Source organism: Molothrus ater, chromosome 26 (assembly GCF_012460135.2).
Source record: "Molothrus ater isolate BHLD 08-10-18 breed brown headed cowbird chromosome 26, BPBGC_Mater_1.1, whole genome shotgun sequence".
Taxonomy (NCBI): domain Eukaryota; kingdom Metazoa; phylum Chordata; class Aves; order Passeriformes; family Icteridae; genus Molothrus; species Molothrus ater.
Genome location: NC_050503.2, coordinates 3,574,369 through 3,594,133, shown reverse-complemented (window position 1 = coordinate 3,594,133; position 19,765 = coordinate 3,574,369). Strand labels below are relative to the sequence as shown.

The window sequence follows — 19,765 nt, the reverse complement described above, 5'->3', positions numbered from 1 at the left end:
CACCCGCAGCGCTTTTTAAACCTCCCACTTTTGACAACTTTTACCTCAGCACGAGTTAGTCTCTTTTTTTGACCTGCGCTCTTCTTCACAGGGTCATCTCCCAGGCGATGAGTTTTAATTTTTTTATTCTAAATCTTCCCTTTTGGTGAATTTTTTTCCATTTTCGAGGCCAAACGGACGCACCGAGTGACGCCTGCGCGCGGTGCATCGTGGGAGAGCTCCTCATTTGCATGGAGGCGGGGCCAGGGCCGGAGCGTGTCCTCCAACGTCCCGTCGTGCCCTGGGCGCGCGTGCGCGCGCACGCGCACGAGCCGCCGTGGCCGGCGGAGGAAAATGGCGGCGGAGCGCTAAGGGACGGGACGGGACCGCGCCGGGACAGCTGAGCCGCGAGCCGCTCCCGGGCCACGCCGCGCCTCCCCGCCCCGCCGAGAGACCCCCATGGCCGCGGGGACATCCCGGCAGCCACGTCCCTGATGCGTCTGCCCCGGCCGCGCAGCTACCGGGCACCACTGAGCGCCCAGGCCTGACCCGTCGGGCCTGACCCGCCGCCACCCCGAGGCGTCTGCGCCGGGCAGGGGCAGGGGCCGGGGAGGGGGACGGAGGCAGCGCCGGTGCCGCGCCCGCCCGGCCCCAGCCCGGCCCGCGGAGGAGCAGCAGCATTTTCGGGCCCAGCCCTCAGCGGCCCCGCCGTCAGGATGTCCGAGAACCAGCCGAACGCCAACAACCACCACCCGGCCAACAACGCCGGGGCCGCCGGCGGCAACAACCGCGGCGTCCGTAACCCCAACCTCAACCAGAACCCCCTGATTAACGTGCGGGATCGCCTCTTCCACGCGCTGTTCTTCAAGATGGCAGTGACCTACGCGCGCCTCTTCCCTCCCTCCTTCCGCCGCGTCTTCGAGTTCTTCGTTCTTCTCAAGGTGAGGGGCAGCTCCTCCCAGCCCGCGGCCGGGCTGAGGGCAGGAGCTTCATTAGAAACACCAAAAGTCTTGCCTCTACCGGAGGTAGCAGGCTGTGTTTGGCCCACGCACACCGAGCCGTCCCTGGAGCTCCCGTGGGCCCCTCCTGTTAGGGAGACATTGGTCTCCGTGGTGGTCCCGGTGTTCCCTCACTCTGGAGCTCTTCCAGATCTGTAAATTGAGAAGAAATTGCTGAGCCAGCTTGCTGGGCAGCCAGGCTGGTTTCATTTTCTGTTTCCTAGCAATGGCACTTTTTGGATACATTTCCCACATGACCTACTGGATTGTTGGAGTTTTTGCTGGAGTCTTGTCTTCCTGCTCCACGGCTTCCAGGGTGGGAAATTAGAGAAAGGAGAAGGGGAGAGCAGCTTGCCAGGCAACAGCAGCACACTCCTCTAGGTTTCAGCAAGAAAACATTCATCACAGCTTCTCTCATGCTGCACAGATAGGTTTTCTACCCTTTCAGGAGACGTTTGGGTTTTCCACATCCCCGTTCCCTTCCCAGTTGTCTATCTGCATCCCAGCAAACCGGCTGGGACAGGGATAGTGCTAACGGTGCAGTGGTCAGGCAGAGTGGCTGGGAGCAGTTTGTTGTGCTTCTGCCTCTGATCCCAGCTCCTCCCAGAGAAGGAAGAACTTCCTCAGGGCTCTGTGGAGAGCAGCCTGCAGGGCCAGGGGTCAGCAGCCTGCTCCCAGCTCTCCTCCAGCTGCTGGCAGGAGGGAAGTGGGTACCCACATTCCCATCCGAGCCCTGGAATTACCCCTGGATCTTCTGTGGCTCCTGCAACCAGGGAGGTGGCTCTGCTTTAGCTTCCCTCACATGTCCCTGTGCAGCTCCTCTGCAGAGTGGTGTTTACCAGGCTGTTTGTTCATCACAAATAGGTCAGGACAGCGGGGCTGATGAGGACAGAGCAGAGCAGGGTGCTTGGGAAGGGCGCTCTGAGCTCAGCAGTGCCGCTCGCTGTGCCAGCTGTGCTCAGAGCTCTGAACTTTGGACGTCTCTGTTCACTCCAGGGAATGAGGTTTTTTTTTTATTCCACCCTGCTTTGCTGTGGTTTATGGCTGTTCCTGGGATGGAGGCAGGACAGGGAGCTGTGGTGCTCTGTGCATGGCCTCGGGAGCCAGCTCAGCCTCCTGTTCTTTGGGACAACAGATCTGGGTTTGGGTCATCCTGCCCAGGGGTGGGTTGGTTTGCTTGGAGTTTTCTTTATTCTGCCTTTACAAAGCTGGGCAGGCTTCTCTAGGTTTCAGCAGGAAACTCTTTGTGCTGAGGAGGGAAGGGTTGGAAGGCGGGGATGTGTTTCCATTTCCTTCAGCGTGCCTCATCCCACACTGGTGCTGTGTGTGGTGGGTTTTGGGGACGCTGTTGGATGCAGGACCTGAGCTTTCAGAAGACTGTCACTGTCAGCTCTCACGAGCAGGAGCAGTTGGTTCCTGATGCCTTGCTGGAATGCCAAGGTCTGGCTGCTGCCCTGTTGCTGCAGAGAAGCATCAAAGCTCTCGTCCGCTCACCCAGATTATTCTGGTGTTTCACAGGCAGAGAAGAGCTGGTGATAACTGGGGGGGGTCTGACAGTGTCTGCCTTGTCTCCTGCCCTTTAGGCTCTCTTTGTGCTCTTCATCCTGGCCTACATCCACATCGCCTTCTCCCGCTCTCCCATCAACTGCCTGGAGCACGTGCGGGACAAGTGGCCCCGCGATGGCATCCTGAGGGTGGAGATCCAGCGCAACTCCAGCCGGGCCCCCATCTTCCTGCAGTTCTGCGGCGTGGAGAAGTTCCCAGGAATGGTGGTTGAGTCCACGACCGAGGAAGAGGAGGAGGAAGAGGAGGAATGACTGTGGATATGTTTGAAAACAGCTCCATCAAGGTAAGGATGTGTACGCTGGGGGGAAGTCGTGGTTGGAAGTGAAGTCTCTGTGTGATCCTTTGGTCTTTTGGAAACAAAGCCTGTTCCTTGGCTGCTCCTGAATCCCCACATTGGCCTCTGATGGTTTAACACAGAAAGGAAAACCAGAGAAAACGTCCTTTGTGGGGTTAGGCCTTGGTGTGGATAGAGAGAGCGTGGCAGGTGAGAGGTGCAATAAGAAGGCTGCTGAGGTGGCTTTCCCTACTCTGGTTTTCCAACAGTTTGAGCTGGATATCGAGCCCAAGGTGTTCCTCAAGCCATCCCGGGTGAGCAGCACTGAGCTGCCCCACAACGACAGCCAGGAGTTCTCGTTTAGTGACGCAGCCACTAAAGGTATGCAGCCTCTGCGGGAGACTGTGTCCGAGTTTGAGATGCTAGCCCGAGCAGGTAATCACACCTTCACTGCTACCTGTGCTCCTCCTTCCTCCCATCATCATCCTCCTCCCCACACGTCCCATCCTGGCTCCTTGGGGCACCTGCACAGTGACCTTCAATGTCTTCCTGGGGATAGTGCTGTCAGTACTAACAGCAGACCCACAGCAAGCTCTGCCCTGGGGCTGAGGGGAGGCTGGGTTAGAAAATTTGCCAGGCCAGGAGGTGTCAGATCAACCACAGGTGAACAAAGCTTCTGGCCTGGCAGGTTCCTGTGGTATCTCAAATGAGCCTGAACCCCCTGTTCTGATCCATTCACTGTCCCCTGCAATCCACAGGGATCTCCTGACAGTGACATGAGCAGGGTTTGGGCTGTGCTCTGGGTGCTGAGCCAACACCAGCACTTGGAGCAGCCAATTTGCTACAATTAATTAATCCCAAAAGCCACCCAGCGGGTTTTGGTGGATTGCAATACAGCACTGCTGTTCCACTCGGATGTTCCCTGGCCTTATCCCACCCTTTTCCTGCCTGACCTAAGCTGCTCAGCACTTGTAAATTCCAGAGGCAGATTTAGTAGCTTTGTATTATTTAAAATGGAATTCCAGTGTGGAAAAACTTCTGTTTCTAGTGGTTAAGGTAGGAAATGTAGTAAGGAATATTTATCTTAAAATAGAGATGTGGACTTGGATTCTTTGGCTTTTTCCACAAAATTTGCCAGAAGTTGGCCTCTTTCACCCCGCTGTTGTCCCTGTGAATGCTGGAATTGTGGCTGTGGAGGAGGATGAGACTGGACACTGTCTTGATGCTCATCCAGGGCTCATTAGCCCTGAATTAAAGGTCATTAAGACCAGAGAGCAGTGAATGTTTTTGGTGCTGGACCTTTGTTGCTGGTGCCCAGGTTGTGCTGGGCTGGGGCACTGGTGGGAAGTCCCTTGTTTTGCTGAATGCTTGGTTGGAAACAATCCAGAAAAGGAGAGGAAGAGAACAGGCTGTTTCCCAGATTAGTTACAAAATTCACATCTTTAATTCATTCCCAAATACCTGATTTTCTTATTTTTTCCAGGTTTTCTGTTTTCTCAGCGCACCAAATTTTATGTTTAGTCAGAATATTTTCCCATGAAAAAAATATTTTATTATACAAAGGAAGTAATTGTTTGTTGATATTTAAACCCTTGATTTCCTTTTGAGCTCAAAACTGTTTATAATGGAAACAAAAGACAAACCCAACAGCCCAGCTTGTGTTTGCTGCCCCATAAGGGGATCAGGAGATCTCTGTCAGTGCTGGGTCAGGTGTGTGGCTGTTCAGTTCTTGTGTCCCTTTAACTGTCACCGTGGGTGGTGCTGGGAGCTGCCTGACAGCTGCCTCCCCCCTCCTGGAGATACACCCTGGCAGTCTGAAAGAGCAGGGATTAAATTGCTTGGCTCTGGCTTAGCAGGAGGTTTTGTCCTTTCAGAGATGATGTAGCAAAAAAAGCATCTCTTTGGAAGCTTTCTTGAAAAAAAAAAAACAAACCAAAAACCAAAGCAGGAAAACTTCAGGCCCCACCAGTTTTTGGGAAAGCTGTAATTGCTGCTGCCTTCATTTCTGACATGTAATTGCAGCAGTGACCTCAGTCCCCTGGGAAGTGCTGGGCTCTCACCTCTGCAGCATTTACTTGGTGTTCAGCAGGTGTAAAGTGGATTTTCCTGCTGCTTCCCAAACAACATGGAAAGCAGAAATTGAGCAAAGCAAGAACCGGTGGCTCTGGGCTTGCCAGGCAAAGGTGTGGGCAGGGTCTGGGCAGAGCTTGGAACTGCTGCCCTGAAGCTTTCCCAGAAATCCCACATTAAGGACTAATGTCAAGGGCTGTAATCCCAAAGAGTTTGTACTGATTTATGTTTAATTGGTTGAGGGAAGCCTGGAGCCCACATTTACAACCAGTTCCCTTTTCAAGAACATGATGGGATGGAGGGAGGGAGCCCAGAGGGGCTGTTTCTTCATGCTGGCTGTTTGCAGATTGTGTTGAGTCTCCCAGTGTGGCCACAGGAGGAGTACATTGTGGAATATTCTCTGGAATACGGCTTCCTGCACCTTAGAACCCCAATTCCCTTTTCAAGAACATGATGGGAGGGAGGGAGGGAGCCCAGAGGGGCTTCTTTTCGTGCTGGCTGTTTGCAGATGCGGGTGTTGAGTCTGTCCCCCTGTGTCTCTCTCCCAGTGTGGCCACAGGAGGAGTACATTGTGGAATATTCTCTGGAATACGGCTTCCTGCGCCTGTCCCAGAGCACCCGGCAGCGCCTCAGCATCCCCGTCATGGTGGTGACCCTGGGTGAGTGGGAGGCAGCCTGGGCAGGGCAGAGGCTCAGGGGTGGGTACCTGCAGTGCAGAGACCTCCACACCATCTCTGGGAACTCTTCCTGCAGCTGATGGTGCTCACTTCCCACGCAGGAGAGCTGCATTGTGCAGCCTGTCTGCCTTTAGTAGGTCACAGCTTTTCAGAGGAGCTTTCTGAAATGGTGGAGCCTGGTTCAGTGAGCCCTGATGTCATGCCCAGCACAGTTTTCCCACATGGAGCAGGGAAGAGCTCTCTCCCTGGCAGGAGGCACTGAAGCTCTGAGCAGCAGTTAGAGCCTGTGGCCAGAGCAGCTGTGCAGGAGCAGGGGACAGTGCTCACAGATCTGTCACACTGTGTGTGCTGCTGCGCCCCTGTGGGCACCAGCAGGTCATTTCCCCAAACAGTGTTCTCCTCTCCTGGCATTTGCTCTGTTAAAACCTGTCCAAGTCAGGAACATGGCCTCAGACCTTCTCGTGCCTGTGAACCTCTGTATCTGTTAGTGCAGCAACCTGAGAGGAGCTCATCACTTCCTCCCACTCAAGCTGAAGCAGAGCTGGATGGGGGTTAAGCAGCTTTCCTGTGCAGTAATGAGCAGTCAGGGTGAGCCCCAGAGACAGGCCAAGCCTGGAGGGCAAATTCCCTTTGTGTCTGTGCCAGCACAGAGTGTGACATCCCTGACAGTCCTTAAGGCCCGACTGCCATTTGCACTTAGTGTGGCTGGATCTGTCAGGAGGGGCGAGATTTTCCCTCCCAGGTTTGGTTTTACTGCTCCAAGTCCACATACAGACACAGCTCTGGTGGCACAAGTATCCCTCACCTTGTGCCTTTGTGGCTCCAGGTGTGAACAGTGTGAAAGGTTTTTTGTGTTCTCTCTAGATCCTACAAGGGATCAGTGCTTTGGGGACAGGTTCAGCCGCCTGCTGCTGGATGAGTTCCTGGGCTACGATGATATCCTGATGTCCAGTGTCAAAGCTTTAGCTGAAAATGAGGAAAACAAAGGTAAGGCCTGGAGGAGTCTCAGCAGAGGCTGCTTGGAGCAGTGGGTGTTTGTTCTGTGGGTGCCTGACTATCATCTTCTGACTATTGATTAATCTGTAATGCAGGGAGCAGCTCCCTGTGTTATTGTCAAGGACAAAACGAGAGAGGCAGGAGGGGAGAGGTGTCTGGAAACGTGATTTCCTCCCACCTCACCGCCCTGCATGACAATGAGTGCTGCCCTGAGGATTTGCTCCAAATCCTGTTTCTTCAGCAGGCACTGGAGCTTGGTTCTTAGTCTGTGGTTTAATCCCACTGAGCTTGTGTTTGTGCTTTTTCTCCAGGTTTCCTTCGCAACGTGGTGTCCGGGGAGCATTATCGCTTTGTCAGCATGTGGATGGCCAGGACGTCCTACCTGGCAGCCTTCGTCATCATGGTCATCTTCGTAAGTCACTGTGAGCTGGGCAGCGCCTGGCCTCAGCCTGGTGCTGGGCAGTGAGTGCTTGGTGATACAGCAGAGCTCTCGTCTGCTTTTAAAGTGTAGTTGGTGGAGGATGAGGCCTTACTCTTGGGCATGTTTTTGTTTGCTTGGGTTTTTTTTTAAGTTCCTGAAGTCCACCAGTGGAATGAACAGTAGAGCTGACCCAAAATGCAGTGTTGTTTTTGTTGTCAAAAGGGAGCTGCTGTTAATTTCTTAGTGTCCTTAAAACACTCCAGCTGTCAGTACAGGGTGCAGACATTTGTCCTCTGAGACTTTTAAGAACAGCCCAGACTGATTTGCCAGCAGGGATCAAGATAAACCAAATGATGATGTGTGAGACAAGATGTTTTCAGATACACATCAGACAAGATCCCAAGCCATAACTACCTGGTGTTTGCTGTCTTGGGTGGCTGTGGGTGACTGTCTCTTTGTGTGTGGCTGTCCCACCCATGGGGCAGGTCTGTGCACAATCACACTGCGGGCACTGAGGAGGAACTGAGTGCAGGGAGGAGCGGGATGGAGCACGGGAGAATCCCTGCTCCCAGCTCTGTGGGTTGGTGTGGCCCCAGTGCAAACATTCAGGCTTGGTCCCTTTACAAACAAATCCCTTACTGTCTGTTCCCCTGCAGCAGCACAGAGATTAATTGCTGTTTGTGAAGCTCTAATTACTCTTTGGGAAATGGCTCTGCACAGCTCCAGCTAATGAACGTGGGATGTGCAAGCCCAGACTCGCCTGGGTCTGTGCCGCACTGCGATTCCGAGCGACTCCCCGCACCCGTGGGGCTCTAATCTGCCTCCCCTTCTCTCTCCTCTTCCAGACTCTCTCTGTCTCGATGCTGCTGCGCTACTCACACCATCAGATCTTTGTCTTCATTGGTAAGGACTGGCCAAGGGCTTTGGGTTGTGCTGGGTACTGTGCCTGCTGCAGCACAGGGTGTTGTAGAGTCACAGCAGGTTTGGGTTGGGAGGACCTTGAGGATCATTAGATCAGTTTAAAGGGTCCTACCTGTAGCTGCACGGAGAGTACATCCTCCTGCTCCCATCACTGCACTTCCCTGAGCTTATTCTCTCTCCTGAGAAGCATTGGCTGGGGACAGAGGATGTGGCTGCACTGAGCAGACAGCACTGTGGGGTGGAGGGTTCTGTGGCCCTCCATCCTCTCTGTGCCTCAGCCTGTTTTTCCTCTTGCAGTTGACCTGTTGCAGATGCTGGAGATGAACATGACCATTGCATTCCCTGCTGCTCCACTCCTCACTGTCATCCTGGCTCTGGTCGGTAAGGACTTGCTTCACTGCTTGTGTCTGCAGCACGTCCCTCTGGGATCTGTGGGAAGTCTAATTCCCTGTTCCCAGCTGGCCACAGCAGGTGGTTACTGTGGCTGCTCATCACAAGGCAGAAGGCTCTGGAATTTGATGGCACAGTCAGCTCCATTGTCCTTCTGGGTCCCCTGGAAAAGCAGCAGTTTGTTGGGAAATCCCAGAATCCAAAGCTTTGTCTGTCCCTGGAGCTCGTTGCGGACTTGCACTGTGTGGCCACGTTGCATTTGTACAATTTTAATTTAAAAAGCAGCAAAACCTCCCAAAATCTGCGCTGCGAGACGCAGCTGATCTGTGGGATGTGGCAGGCAGAGCATCCTTGGCTGTAGCTGATGTCCCCTCTGTCCCCAGGTATGGAGGCCATAATGTCTGAGTTCTTCAATGACACCACAACTGCTTTCTACATCATCCTCATCGTGTGGCTGGCAGACCAGTACGACGCCATCTGCTGCCACACCAACACCAGCAAGAGGCACTGGCTCAGGTGAGGGCTGCCTGTGGCCACATTCCCTCTGCCTGTCCTCCCCCAGCTGCTCTGATCCTTCCCAGCACCCCAGGCACAACAGCCTCCTCTCCTAAGGGTGTTATTTGTGTGGCTGCTCGAGAGCTGCCCCACACGTCACAGGGTCCAAAGTGAAATTTTTCCAATTTGGATTTGGGCCTGGGTCTTGGAATCACCTTGATCTTCCCCAGCCTCTTGTTTTGTCCTATTCATACTCTAATTATCTGTTTAATGAGTCTGTGTCACTCCCTGTGAAGTGCCTCAGCTCAGGCTGGTGTTGGGAGAGAAGGGAGCTCATAGTTTCCTGATTTTTCTTGCTTTCTTGTCCAGATTCTTCTACTTGTACCACTTTGCCTTCTACGCCTACCACTACCGCTTCAACGGGCAGTACAGCAGCCTGGCTCTTGTCACCTCCTGGCTCTTCATCCAGGTGAGTCCCTGCTGCACCTTGGGGGGCTTTGTCACACTTCCTCTCCAGCTGGGTTGGAAGAAGGGATCCTCATTTCTCTTAAGAGATGGAATTGAGCCTGGTGTGGAAATGGAGCAGCAGAATGAGGCTGTGGATGTTTGGATTGCTGCCTCCAGTCCAGCCATGGGACTGACAATAACCTGATGCCACAGGGCTGTTGGGAAGGATTTCTGTCCTTCTGGAATAAATCCTGGGGAGGCTCTACCTTGCAGAGGAACTCTTCAGGCCTGTGCAGTGAGGAGTGCTGGTGGGATCAGCTCCAAGCTTATGACTGATATCCTGGATCAAGCATACCTGTTGGGTGAATTTGGTTGTTGACCTGCTGCAGGGTGGGGACAGGGAATAGAGGATGGGCCAGAGGAATGCTGTCATCCTTCTTTTCCCAGCCTTTGAAAGTGGAGAGGGGTTGTACTCTGTGCCTGTCTTCAGAGAGAAACTATAAAGCAGCTTGCAGTATCATAGTGGAAGGGATAAATCTTTGCAAACTTGCTGGTGTCAGAGCAGCAGGATTCTTCAGGAGAAGTTTGGTTTACTTGGGATGTGGTGGCCTGTGACACCTTTCCCTTTCCTCCGCCAGCACTCGATGATTTACTTCTTCCACCACTACGAGCTGCCAGCCATCCTGCAGCAGATCCGCATCCAGGAGATGCTGCTGCAGAACCAGCAGGTCGGCCAGGGCACCCAGACCACGCTGCAGGACAACCTCAACAACAACACCACGGCCGCCCCGGTGGAGGCCGGGCCCCGCCGAGCCCCGCTGGCCCCCGGGCCCCTCGGGGAGGGCGGCGCTCCGGCCGCCCTGAGCCCCGGCGAGGCCTCCAGCGTCATCGCCGCCGCCGCCGCCTCCGTGGGCAGCGACCTCAACTGGGTGGCAGAGACGGCCGCCATCGTCACAGAGGCCTCGTTCCTGTCTGACCTGAGCAGCACCCTGCTGGAGCCCACCGTGGTGCACGAGGCTGTGGCCAACGGGACCCCTCAGGAGGCGGCCGCGGCCTCGGGGTTGGTCGCTCGCATCAGGGTCAGCAGCGAGCACCCGGAGACGGCCGTGGGCTCCATCACCATCGAGGTCACCTCAACGTCCGTGGTGGCTGCAGCAGATGCTTCCCCCGCTGCTGGGGCTGCCCCTCTTGCCCCGCTGCAGGAGGGGGTGGTCCCCAGCTCCTCCCTTCCCAAGCAGACTGAGGCTCTGGAGGGCTCAAACAGCCGAGCAAAAGCCGGTGGTAAAAACTGCACGGGCAGCAGCGGCGTGGCAGAGCCCCTGCCAGCCTCGGGGGGGGACAGTGACCAGGACAGAGGTTTGGAGGACCGGGGGGAGAGCAGCCCCTGCCCAGCACCAGCAGAGAGAACGCCCAGCTCAGAGCCAAGCTCCAGGAACCTGTCCTGAGCCCCGTTGCTGTCACTTTGGACTGCCAGGAAGACATTTGGATTTTGTTTGTTACTATTTCTCACTTCACCATCATCCTTAACCCATGGATCCCTCTGAGCAGAGCCGGAGCAGCTGGGACAGAGCAGGGCTGCTGTGACCTCCCTCCCCTAGGGAAGGCACTGGGGGGGCTGTGGGAAGGATGGGGGGCTTTTGGTCCCCTGGCTCCTCTGAGGCCACAGGTGAGCCAGCTACCTGTTCCCACCCTGCCCTGCTCGTGCCCTGGCTTTTCCTTGACCCCTGATCCCTGGCTTTGCCCCTGCAGCTGTGTTTGCAGTCCAGGTGCTGATCCCAGGTGGGAGCTGACCTGGGACAGGCCACAGGTGTGGCAGCTTTGTGGTTAGAGTGGGACTGGGTGGAACAGGCAGTGTCCAGTCCCTGTGGGAGAGCCACAGAGGTGATTCCTGGTCACCTTTCCTGCTCCTCAGGGGAGGAGGAGCTCTTTCCTTCCCCAGGCACAAAGTCTGCCCAGGCTAGGGCACAACCAAAGCAGAAAGCTGCAGTTCAGCCCCTTTTTTTCTGTCCTTAAACTTCCCTTGGTGGGTGGGTTGGGAGGTGGAAGGTGCTGTGTGCAGGTGGGAGCTGCCATCCCAGGAGCCACGAGTGATGCTTGGAGGGAGCTGTGCTGCAGTGGGGTGAGGGCAGCAGCTCTGTCCTGCACAGCTCTGCTCTGGGTGAAGCAGCTGCTTTCCAGTGCCTTGTCCCTCCTGGGGGACACGTCTGTGTTTAGGATCAGCCCCATCCCAGAGGAGAGAGCGGCTCCTCGTGCCTGGATTGTTGCATGAGCTGATTTAGCAAAGAACCAAAACACTAAAGCCAAGACATTTCAGCTGGTTTTCCCACGTTTCCCTGGCAGTGGAGGTGAGGCTGGCAGAGCCTGCCCTGTCCCAGGGGGCTGAGCTGGGGGGCTGCCTGTGCACCCCTGCAGAGGGGCCAGATCCATGCCAGGGTGTGCTGGAAGGAGGGTTTGTGCAGGGAGGTGGAGCAGAGCGAGGCAGGATGAAGCTCTGGGAGAACCGTGGTGGGACAGGGCAGGGACAGGAGGTGACCTGTGGGCACTTGGCTCTCTTGGGGACAGCTGGGTCCCTGCACAGATGTCCCTGAGTTCAGTGTTTTTCCCCTATGGCTGAGCAGTGTCTGGAGTCCCTGGCCCTCGGGGGGCTCCGTGTGTTTCAGTGTTACCTTATCAACACGGGGGGGCTCCGAGCCCCCTCCTCACCCCTCTGCCTTTCCCACCTGGGTGCCCCCTTTTTGGTTTTTTTTCCTTTTTACCTGGAGCAGCCATGGTGCTGTTGCAGGGCAGGGGGGACCCTGCTGTGACCAGCAGGTCAAATCTTGCTGCTGCCCTCACTCCTGAGAAGGAACCTTGTGGCCAACTGGCTCCCAGCCTCTGGAGTGCCAGGAATTACCACGGGCTTTTCAGAGGAGTGGGTGGGAGGGGAATGGGGGACACCAAACCAAATGATTTGATGAATGAAGAGTAGAGTTCATTCTATTTAATTAATGTACAAAATGTGTTTGTATATAATAATAAATATTATCTCTTAACAGCTCCTGCAGCGCTGCCCCATGTCCTGCCCACGGCTGTGCTGGGCTGATGTGTGGGAGTCCTGGGGCAGGGGGGTGCAATGCTCAGTCCTGGGGTGTCACCATCTGTCCCCGTGCACTGTGCAGGGGCAGAGGGCTGAGCACCAGCCCTGTCCCGGCCATGCTCGGTGGTGCTGGGGCAGCCTCCGTGCCAGGGCTGCAGGGCTGGCTCCTTCCACAGCTGCCCGTGGGGGCATGGGGAGCTGTTCCTCATCCTCAGCGGCGGGCAGAGCCCTGAGCCGAGCCTGTCCCGCTCCCCGTGCAGCCTCTCCATCCCTCACCCTCCGCCCGAGGAAGGCTCCGGTTCTGCTTTGCGGTGGCTCTGGGATCAGCCCGGGTTTGGAGCTGGAGCTGCCTCTCCAGAGGGAGGTTCTGGTCTCGGCCTGTCCTGCCCCGTGCATGTGGGAGCTTCCTCTTCCTCCTCCTCCTCCTCCTCCTAATCGCGGCCGTCCTGCGGCGGGGCTGAGCTGGGCCTGCGGAGGAAGGAGGGGAAGGGGAAGGGTTGTTCTCAGCCAGCCCTGGCTGCGTTTGGGGGAGAGGAAAAGCAGACTTGGTCTTCCTTGATCATCTTTATTTACGTGGTGTAAAAACAGAGCCGGGGGCGCGGGGCTGAGCTTTGTCCAGGCACTGCGGGACCCTCTCACCCCAACTCAACCCCCCAAAAAGAATCTCCCGGTCCTTCAAACCCCACTGCCAGCAGAAGGGACAAAGGGGGGAAGAGACAAAGGCCGCAGAGCTGGGGCAGCCCCAGGACATCCCCCCTCCCTTTTTCCCTTCCACTCCCGCTGTGAGCCGGAGGAGCAGCTGCCCTGCCCTGCCCTGCCCCTGGCATGTTTTGCGGGGTCCCTGCCCCCCATCTCACCTCTCCTCCCGGTGTCCCTCGGTGGCCAGCGGGGCGGGCAGTGCCCGGCCGCCCTTGGTGGTGCCCAGCACGGACACCAGCTCGCTCTTCCTCAGCAGCGCCGCCCGCAGCTGCTCCCGCATCTCCTGGATCTTCTCCTCCAGCTCGCGGAGCTCGTTCTCACCGGCCGCTCTGTCCAGGGGCTGCGGCGGCCGCCCGTTCCCGGGGTGCCACGGAGGGGACCCCTCCTCCTCGGGGGGGGCTTTGTCCAGCTGGAAGCGCACCCGCCGCGCCTCCCTCCGCAGGGCGCCCCAGGGCTGCTGCGCTGCCGCCGGCACCGACCGCGGCTGCTGCTCGCACCTGGGTGGGGAGGGCCGAGTTGGGATCTGGCTGCTCTGGGGTCCCTCCGCAGCCCCACAGAAGTCTGGCTGGGAAGAGGAGGAGGAGGAGGAGGAGAGCAGGGCAGATTCCCAGTCCCAGCCGTACCTCTGCTCCAACTTCAGCTGCTGGCTCTTCCGCTCCTCCGTGCCCATGTTCAGAGCCCGATGGATTTTCTGTGGGGAACATGGCAAGAGTGAGTTGGGGGGATGGACTGGAGGTTAATAGGCCAGGGATTAATTGGAGGGTGATGGTCTGGAGGGTGATGGTCTGGGGGTGATGATCTGGGGGTGATGGTCTGAAGGTGATGATCTGGGGTGATGATCTGGAGGGTGATGGTCTGGAGGGTGATGGTCTGAAGGTGACGATCTGGGGGTGATGATCTGGGGGTGATGATCTGGGGGTGGTGGTCTGGGGGTGGTGGTCTGGGGGTGATGGTCTGGGGGTGATGGGTCTGGGGGTGATGGGTCTGGGGGTGATGGTCTGGTTCAGGGCTCAAACAGGGGTTGGTGGTCCATGGCTGGAGAAGGTGGTGCAGTTTAGGAGGGAGCAGCCATATGGGGTTAGGAGCCTTTGGGGCACTAAGCCCCTTCCCCTGGCCCCACCTGGCTGGTGTGCAGCCAGTAGTTGAATTTCTTCTTGCGGCGGATGCGGGGCAGGACGAGGTGGTAGAAGACGTGCTCGCCCAGCGAGGTGAGGAGGGAGCCGCTCAGCCCGATGCACAGCAGCACGAACAGCCCCGAGAAGTGGTAGATGCCCATCTGCAGGGTCTGCGGGGGGCAGGGGGTGTGGGCTGGGCTGCGGGGGGGGTCAGAGCCCGGAGCCCCCTCCCCGGCCGAGGCACCACCGCCGCACCTCAGTGACGGCGAAGACGCGTTTGCCGCAGGGCACCATCTTGTACCACTTGTCGTGCAGGAGGTCGATGAACCCCGAGGATTTGTAGCGGCTGATGAACTCGGAGACGTTGGAGGTCAGCGGGGAGTTCTGGGGGAGGCCGATGCCGTAGCCTGGCCCCGGTGAGGAGGGGGAGAAAGGGGCAGTGTTGGGACAGAGGATGCAGCCCCCAGTGCCACCCACGGAGGGGGCACCTCCCCACCCTGTGTGGTTGTGGTAGGGCACGACCCCAGCCCCATCACACACACACACAGAGCAGAATCCCCTTCCCAGCACAGCCCCCCCAAACCTTCAATGGCGAAGGGTTTGCCCACGGTGAGCAGTTTGCAGTCAGAGTCGATGGAGACCTCATAATCCAGCAGTGACTTGTCCATGATGAAGGCATTGAGCTTGGCAGGCTCTGTCCTGTGGGGACGTGGGGGGGATGCTCAGGGAGGGGCTGCTCTCCCCTTGCTCAGCATCCCCCCAGCCTGACACCCCTCCCAGAGGTGCACAGGCTCCAGCACTGGGGCAAAAGATGCCCTGGGAGGGGTAAAAGGTGGGGGGAACCCCTCATGCTCTCCCTGCCCCTCACTTGAGCATGGTGACACCGTCGGGGGTGGTGGGGACGTTGTAGCGCCGCATGTACTCGTGCATCTCGGGGAAGCTCTTCTTGATGTACTCCTCAGCGCTGCTCTCCCACACCGTGCCGAAGCGGAAGCCCTGTGAGGGGTGATGGAGCTGGAAGGAGGCACCAGAGCATCAGCACCCCTGGCCCCAGGAATGCGTCCCCACTCCCTGGGGATGTGTCCCCAGCCCTGAGTCCCAGGCAGGGTGTCTGGGCAGCCTCAGAGGTGCAGCAGCTCTTGGGGGTGTCTGGGAAGGAGGTTCCCCAAGAATGGCCTCAGCCTGAACTCAGCCCACTTCCCCCTGCCCTGGAGCTGAGGCTGGGATTTAACACCAGTGGGATACACACACAAAGCTTTCTGTGAGACCCTCCCACTCTTAGGAGGGACCAAGATGCAGGACTGGGGCTGGAGAGAAGAAGGAAGGTGCAAAAAGAAGGACAGGACCCCTCTCAGCCCCTTCCCTGGCCTTCAGCCCTCTCCCAGCCCATCTGAAGCAGCAGGACACGCTCACCTTTGGGTCGTGGATGCCTGAGAGCTCCTCGAAGGTCTTGTCCCCCACCATGACAGCTGCCAGGTTGGCCGTGTAGCTGGAGAGCACCAGGAGGCAGAAGATGGCCCAGAGGTTCATGAGGAAGCGGCCGGTGCAGCACTTGGGCGTCTTGCTGGAGACAGTGCGCCCAAAGAGGATGGCATAGCACAGGTTGAGGGCTGAGGAGTAGGAGAAGATCTTCATGCGGTTGCGCCCGTGGGGGGTCATTCCATAGGGGCTCTTCCACTCGTAGAGGGTGAGGAAGAGCGCGGTCATGTGCAGCGCCACGAAGATGCCCACCCACATGGTCCAGTGCAGGGGCCACATGAAGGCCCCGATGGGCGACGCCGTGTCCTTGGTCCTCACCAGGATGCCCAGGCTGGTGGAGAAGAAGGGGCTGGTGAAGTCGATGACTTTGCTCCGCGCAGAGTTGATGCTGAAGGAGGTGACGGCCATGTGGGCCGTGCCACTGAGCAGGTCCCCCACCAGTCCCGTCCAGCGCCCGTTCTTCCAGGCTCCGTACTTCCCATCTCCCACGATGTAGAGCTCGAAATCAAAGGCCATGTCCTCGGCCAGCTTCTCCAGCAGGTCGATGCAGTACCCATAGCAGCATTTCTTGTACTCTGCTGGCACTGATCCGTTGCCACTGCCAATCTTCTCAAAGAGGGCGTCCAGCACGGCCGAGTCGTTTGTGCCGGGGTCCAGGCAGAGCTGCCCGGCCGGGCAGTTCCCTTCCTCATCCACCTCCCTGGTGAACACAAAGGGGTGCTCCACCAGTGTCACCACCCGCAGCCGTGTCCGGGCCCCCTCGGCCGCCTCGCCGGGGCTCTTGTGCTGCCTCTGGCTCTGCCACACGACCTCCTCCAGCTCCAGCTTGCCGTGGCTCCAGGTGCCCGCTGTCATCCAGGTGGGAACGCCCTGCGAGTCCCTGCACAGGCTCCAGATGCGGAACTGCTGCTCTGGCCTCACCAGCGCCGTGTTCTCCACGTGCACCAGCCCCGTCTGGCCGTGGAAGGATGTGTTGGCCAGGAACCTGCCAAGGAAAGGGTTTCACTGCTCTGGTGCTCAGGGTCAGCTGGGACCGAGGAATGAGGCTGGGAGCTGAGAGCAGGACGTGCCCGACGTGGGCAGGGACAAGGTCAAGGAGGAGCAGCAGGATCCGGCCCTGCTGTGCTGCCCCGCAGCTCGCTGTGCTGCCAGGGCCAAGAGTTATTAATATTTATAGAGTGACCATGCTCAGGCAGTGTTAAGGAGATCTGAAGTGACACATCCCCCCTGTGCAGTGCTAACCATGTCCTGGGGGCTGAGCCCCATGGTGGTGGCTGCACACACATCCCAGGGGTCCCCTGGCTCCGCCCTTACCCCATCCCAGGTCTGGGGCAGAACCCTCCCATGCACCCCGATATCACAGAGCCAGGATGGGGCAAAGAGGAGCCCCCAGCACCCCCTTACCGGGCAAGGAAGAGCCCCGGGGACTCGCTGCCTGCCCGGTGCCTCTCATTGCAGCTCCCTGTGGTCTGCAGCTGTGCGGGGTCAGGGAGGCCATGGGCAGCCTGGGCAATGGCCTGGGACACCAGTCCCACCATGTCCTGCAGGAAGAGCTCCAGCGGTGGCCGGCTCACCTCCCCAAAGGCCAGCAGCCCCAGGGGCAGCCCCTCGGTTTGCAGCTCAGTGGGGCTGAGTGGGAAGCCCAGCATCCAGTGGAATTCCTGTGGTGGCAGCCCCAACTCCTCAGCAGCCTGGAAGATGAGTCGAGCACGGTGCAGGTCACAGCCCAGCAGCAGCACTGGGCTGGAGAGGCTCCTGACACGGTCCCCGTGCTGCTGCAGGTAGCGGGCGGCCCTGGGCTCATCCAGGTAGCCCAGGTCCAGGACAGTGCGGAGGAAGAGCTGGGAACGCTGGGCCCAGAGGTCGAGGAAGCTGTCGATGTCCCAGGGGTGGCAGAGCACCAGGCTGGTCTCCTGCCAGTCGTTGGCCTGCAGGACGCTCACCAGCACATCCACCAGCGTCTCCGGGGAGCTCTGCCGGTCCATGTGGAAGTGGAAGGGGCTCTGCCAACACACGAGGGTCCTGGCTGTGCCCCCGCCCATGGGAAGAGCCCAGAGGCAGCACCAGACATGGACCCACCTGCCCTGAGGTCATCCCACACTCCCTGCCCATCCCCTGCCCAGTTCCTGTCTGGGATGCACTGCCAGGACACAACCCAGAGCCCTGCGGAGACAGAATGGAGTGGGGACCAGGGCTGAGGGCTGCAGAGCTCTAGAGGAACCAGGGAACTTACCTGGGAGTGAAAGCTGGAATTGGGTCTGGGACAGAGCTGGGCAAGGAGCCAGGAGAGAACTGAGATGGGAGCTGGGATAGAGCCAGGATAGGGCTGGAATGAGGGCCAAGAGGGGGCTGGAATAGAACTGAGATGGGAGACAGAGCCAGAATGGGGCACAGGATGAGGCTGGGATAGAGGCAGGATGGAGGTGGGAATGAGGATGAGATGGGGCCGGGGTGGAAGAGAAGACAGAGGGAGAACAGAGCCAGGATGGAGCCCGGGTACTCGGGATGCAGCAAGGATGAGTGAGTGGCTGGGATTCCGAATTGGAGCTGGAATCGGAGCCGGGATTGGGATCGGAGGCAGGTCCGAGCCGGGAGGAGGACCCGCGGAACAGAACCGGTATGGAGCGAGACGGGGATCGGGATAGAGCCGGTATGGATCCGGGACGGGGATCGGGACGGGAGCACGGACGGAGCCGGGACGGGAGCAAGGACGGAGCCGGCGAGCAGGGACGGGAGCGGGGACGGGAGCTGCGTGCAGTGCCGGCGCTGCGGGTCTCACCTGCGCTCGGAAAGGCAGCGGCCAGCGGGTGTCCAGGATGCTGACGAAGGGGACCTGGAGGGCGGCGGCGAGGAAGTCGAGCTGGAGCAGCTCCCGGCGGGAGCGGGGCAGCGCCAGGACGGCGGCCACGCCGCGCCCCGCCAGCGCCCCGCACATCCACCGCGCCAGCGAGCCGGGGTCCCGCGCCGCCGGGCCGCCCCCCACCACCTCCAGGCTGAGGTTGTGGGGCAGCGTCACCTCCCCGGGGCCGGGGCCGGTACCGGTACCGGCGGCTCGGGCCAGCGCGGAGCGGAGCCGGGCGCGGGCGGGCGCGGGCGGCAGCAGCGCCCCGAGGCGCACGGTGGGGCCTGGGCTGGGCCCGGGGGGGGCCGGGACGCGGCAGGGTTGCGGGTGTCCCCCCGCCGCCCCCAGAGCCGCCGCCAGCAGCCAGAGCGCCCGCAGCCCCGCCATGCACCCCGCACCGGCCCCGCACCGGCCCCGCCGCTCTGCGCTCCGCCGGGCACCGCTCCGGCTGCGGGCAGGGACCTCCGGCCGCGTCCCGCCGGGCCCCCCCCGTCCCCGGGTAGCGCCGAGGCCCCGCAGCCCCCGGTGCGCCGTGGGTCACGCCGGACCCGGCCCACGCAGCAGCGCCGGACCCGCCCGCAGCCGCCCCGTCCACGCCCACGCACGGCGCGGGTCCCCCCCTCCCCGCACCCCACCCGCGCTGCTGCCCTGCGAGCGCTGCCACCCTCGGGGCCCCGGGCACAGAGATGCCCGCTGATCCCAGGGTGGTCCCGGATACCTCTGGACCACTGGGATCTTCCTCCTCCTCATCCTCCTCCTCCGACGGAAAGCCCCTGGGGTGGGTCCCGAGCCGTGAACTGCCGCCTCCATCCCGGGAAAGACCCCCAGCCCGACCCCTCCATCCCTCCTCAGTCTGAGGTGCAGCTTCAATAGCCGGGGGTCCCGAGGCCCAGAGGTTCCAGGGCTGAGCGATTTTTTTCTGCTGCATGGGGAAGAGGAGAAGGGCAGCAGCAGCACAGCCTTCCTCTGCTTAGAGAGGGGATGTGGGGTCACCCTCCTCATCCTCAGCAGGGAAACTGAGGCTCGACCCAGCCCAAGGGTCCCTGCCATCAGCACACAAACACCAGCAACCAGGGCAGGAGCCACACTAAATTAATAAGGAAAAATGAGTGATGGAGCCAGAATCCATCTGGCAAAAAGTATTGGTTCATGTAATATCGATAAATGTAATGAGTCACAGCTAATGAATTCTCCTGCGGAGCTGGACCTGCAGGGAGGGCAGCTCAAATCCTGCCAGAGCACGGAGGGTCATGGGGGGCTGGAATCCCCCTGACCACGGGCCCCCCTTGCAGGGATAAACACAGCACAGCCCTCACTGTC

General features: G+C 59.1%; 2 protein-coding genes across 2 annotated transcripts; one reads left to right on the top strand and one right to left on the bottom strand.

The window, feature by feature from the left end:
• The first annotated feature begins 315 nt into the window (after positions 1-315).
• On the top strand, positions 316-12,268 carry TMEM259 (transmembrane protein 259). The gene is given in 12 exon segments (XM_036399525.2): positions 316-920; positions 2,561-2,789; positions 2,792-2,826; positions 3,087-3,198; positions 5,436-5,546; positions 6,429-6,551; positions 6,872-6,972; positions 7,827-7,884; positions 8,200-8,283; positions 8,676-8,808; positions 9,157-9,256; positions 9,873-12,268. Coding segments are annotated over 12 exon segments (2,118 nt in total). The 5' UTR covers positions 316-695; the 3' UTR covers positions 10,680-12,268.
• On the bottom strand, positions 12,266-18,832 carry GRIN3B (glutamate ionotropic receptor NMDA type subunit 3B). The gene is made up of 10 exons (XM_036399523.1): positions 18,383-18,832; positions 17,008-17,606; positions 15,538-16,588; positions 14,993-15,138; positions 14,708-14,823; positions 14,380-14,531; positions 14,130-14,294; positions 13,633-13,700; positions 13,168-13,506; positions 12,266-12,778 (listed from the first exon to the last, which is right to left on the bottom strand). Exons 1-10 carry the CDS (start codon positions 18,830-18,832, stop codon positions 12,742-12,744), a joined length of 3,123 nt encoding a protein of 1,040 aa, XP_036255416.1. The 3' UTR covers positions 12,266-12,741.
• Positions 18,833-19,765: the final 933 nt, after the last annotated feature.

Excerpts from the sequence above, each read along its gene's own strand:
- GRIN3B (XM_036399523.1), bottom strand. The coding sequence starts at position 18,832 with ATGGCGGGGCTGCGGGCGCTCTGGCTGCTGGCGGCGGCTCTGGGGGCG. Across the intron at positions 16,589-17,007 it reads CCGGGGCTCTTCCTTGCCCG|GTTCCTGGCCAACACATCCT; the intron begins GTAAGGGGGTGC and ends TTTCCTTGGCAG. Across the intron at positions 12,779-13,167 it reads GAGGGACACCGGGAGGAGAG|GCCCAGCTCAGCCCCGCCGC; the intron begins GTGAGATGGGGG and ends CTTCCTCCGCAG.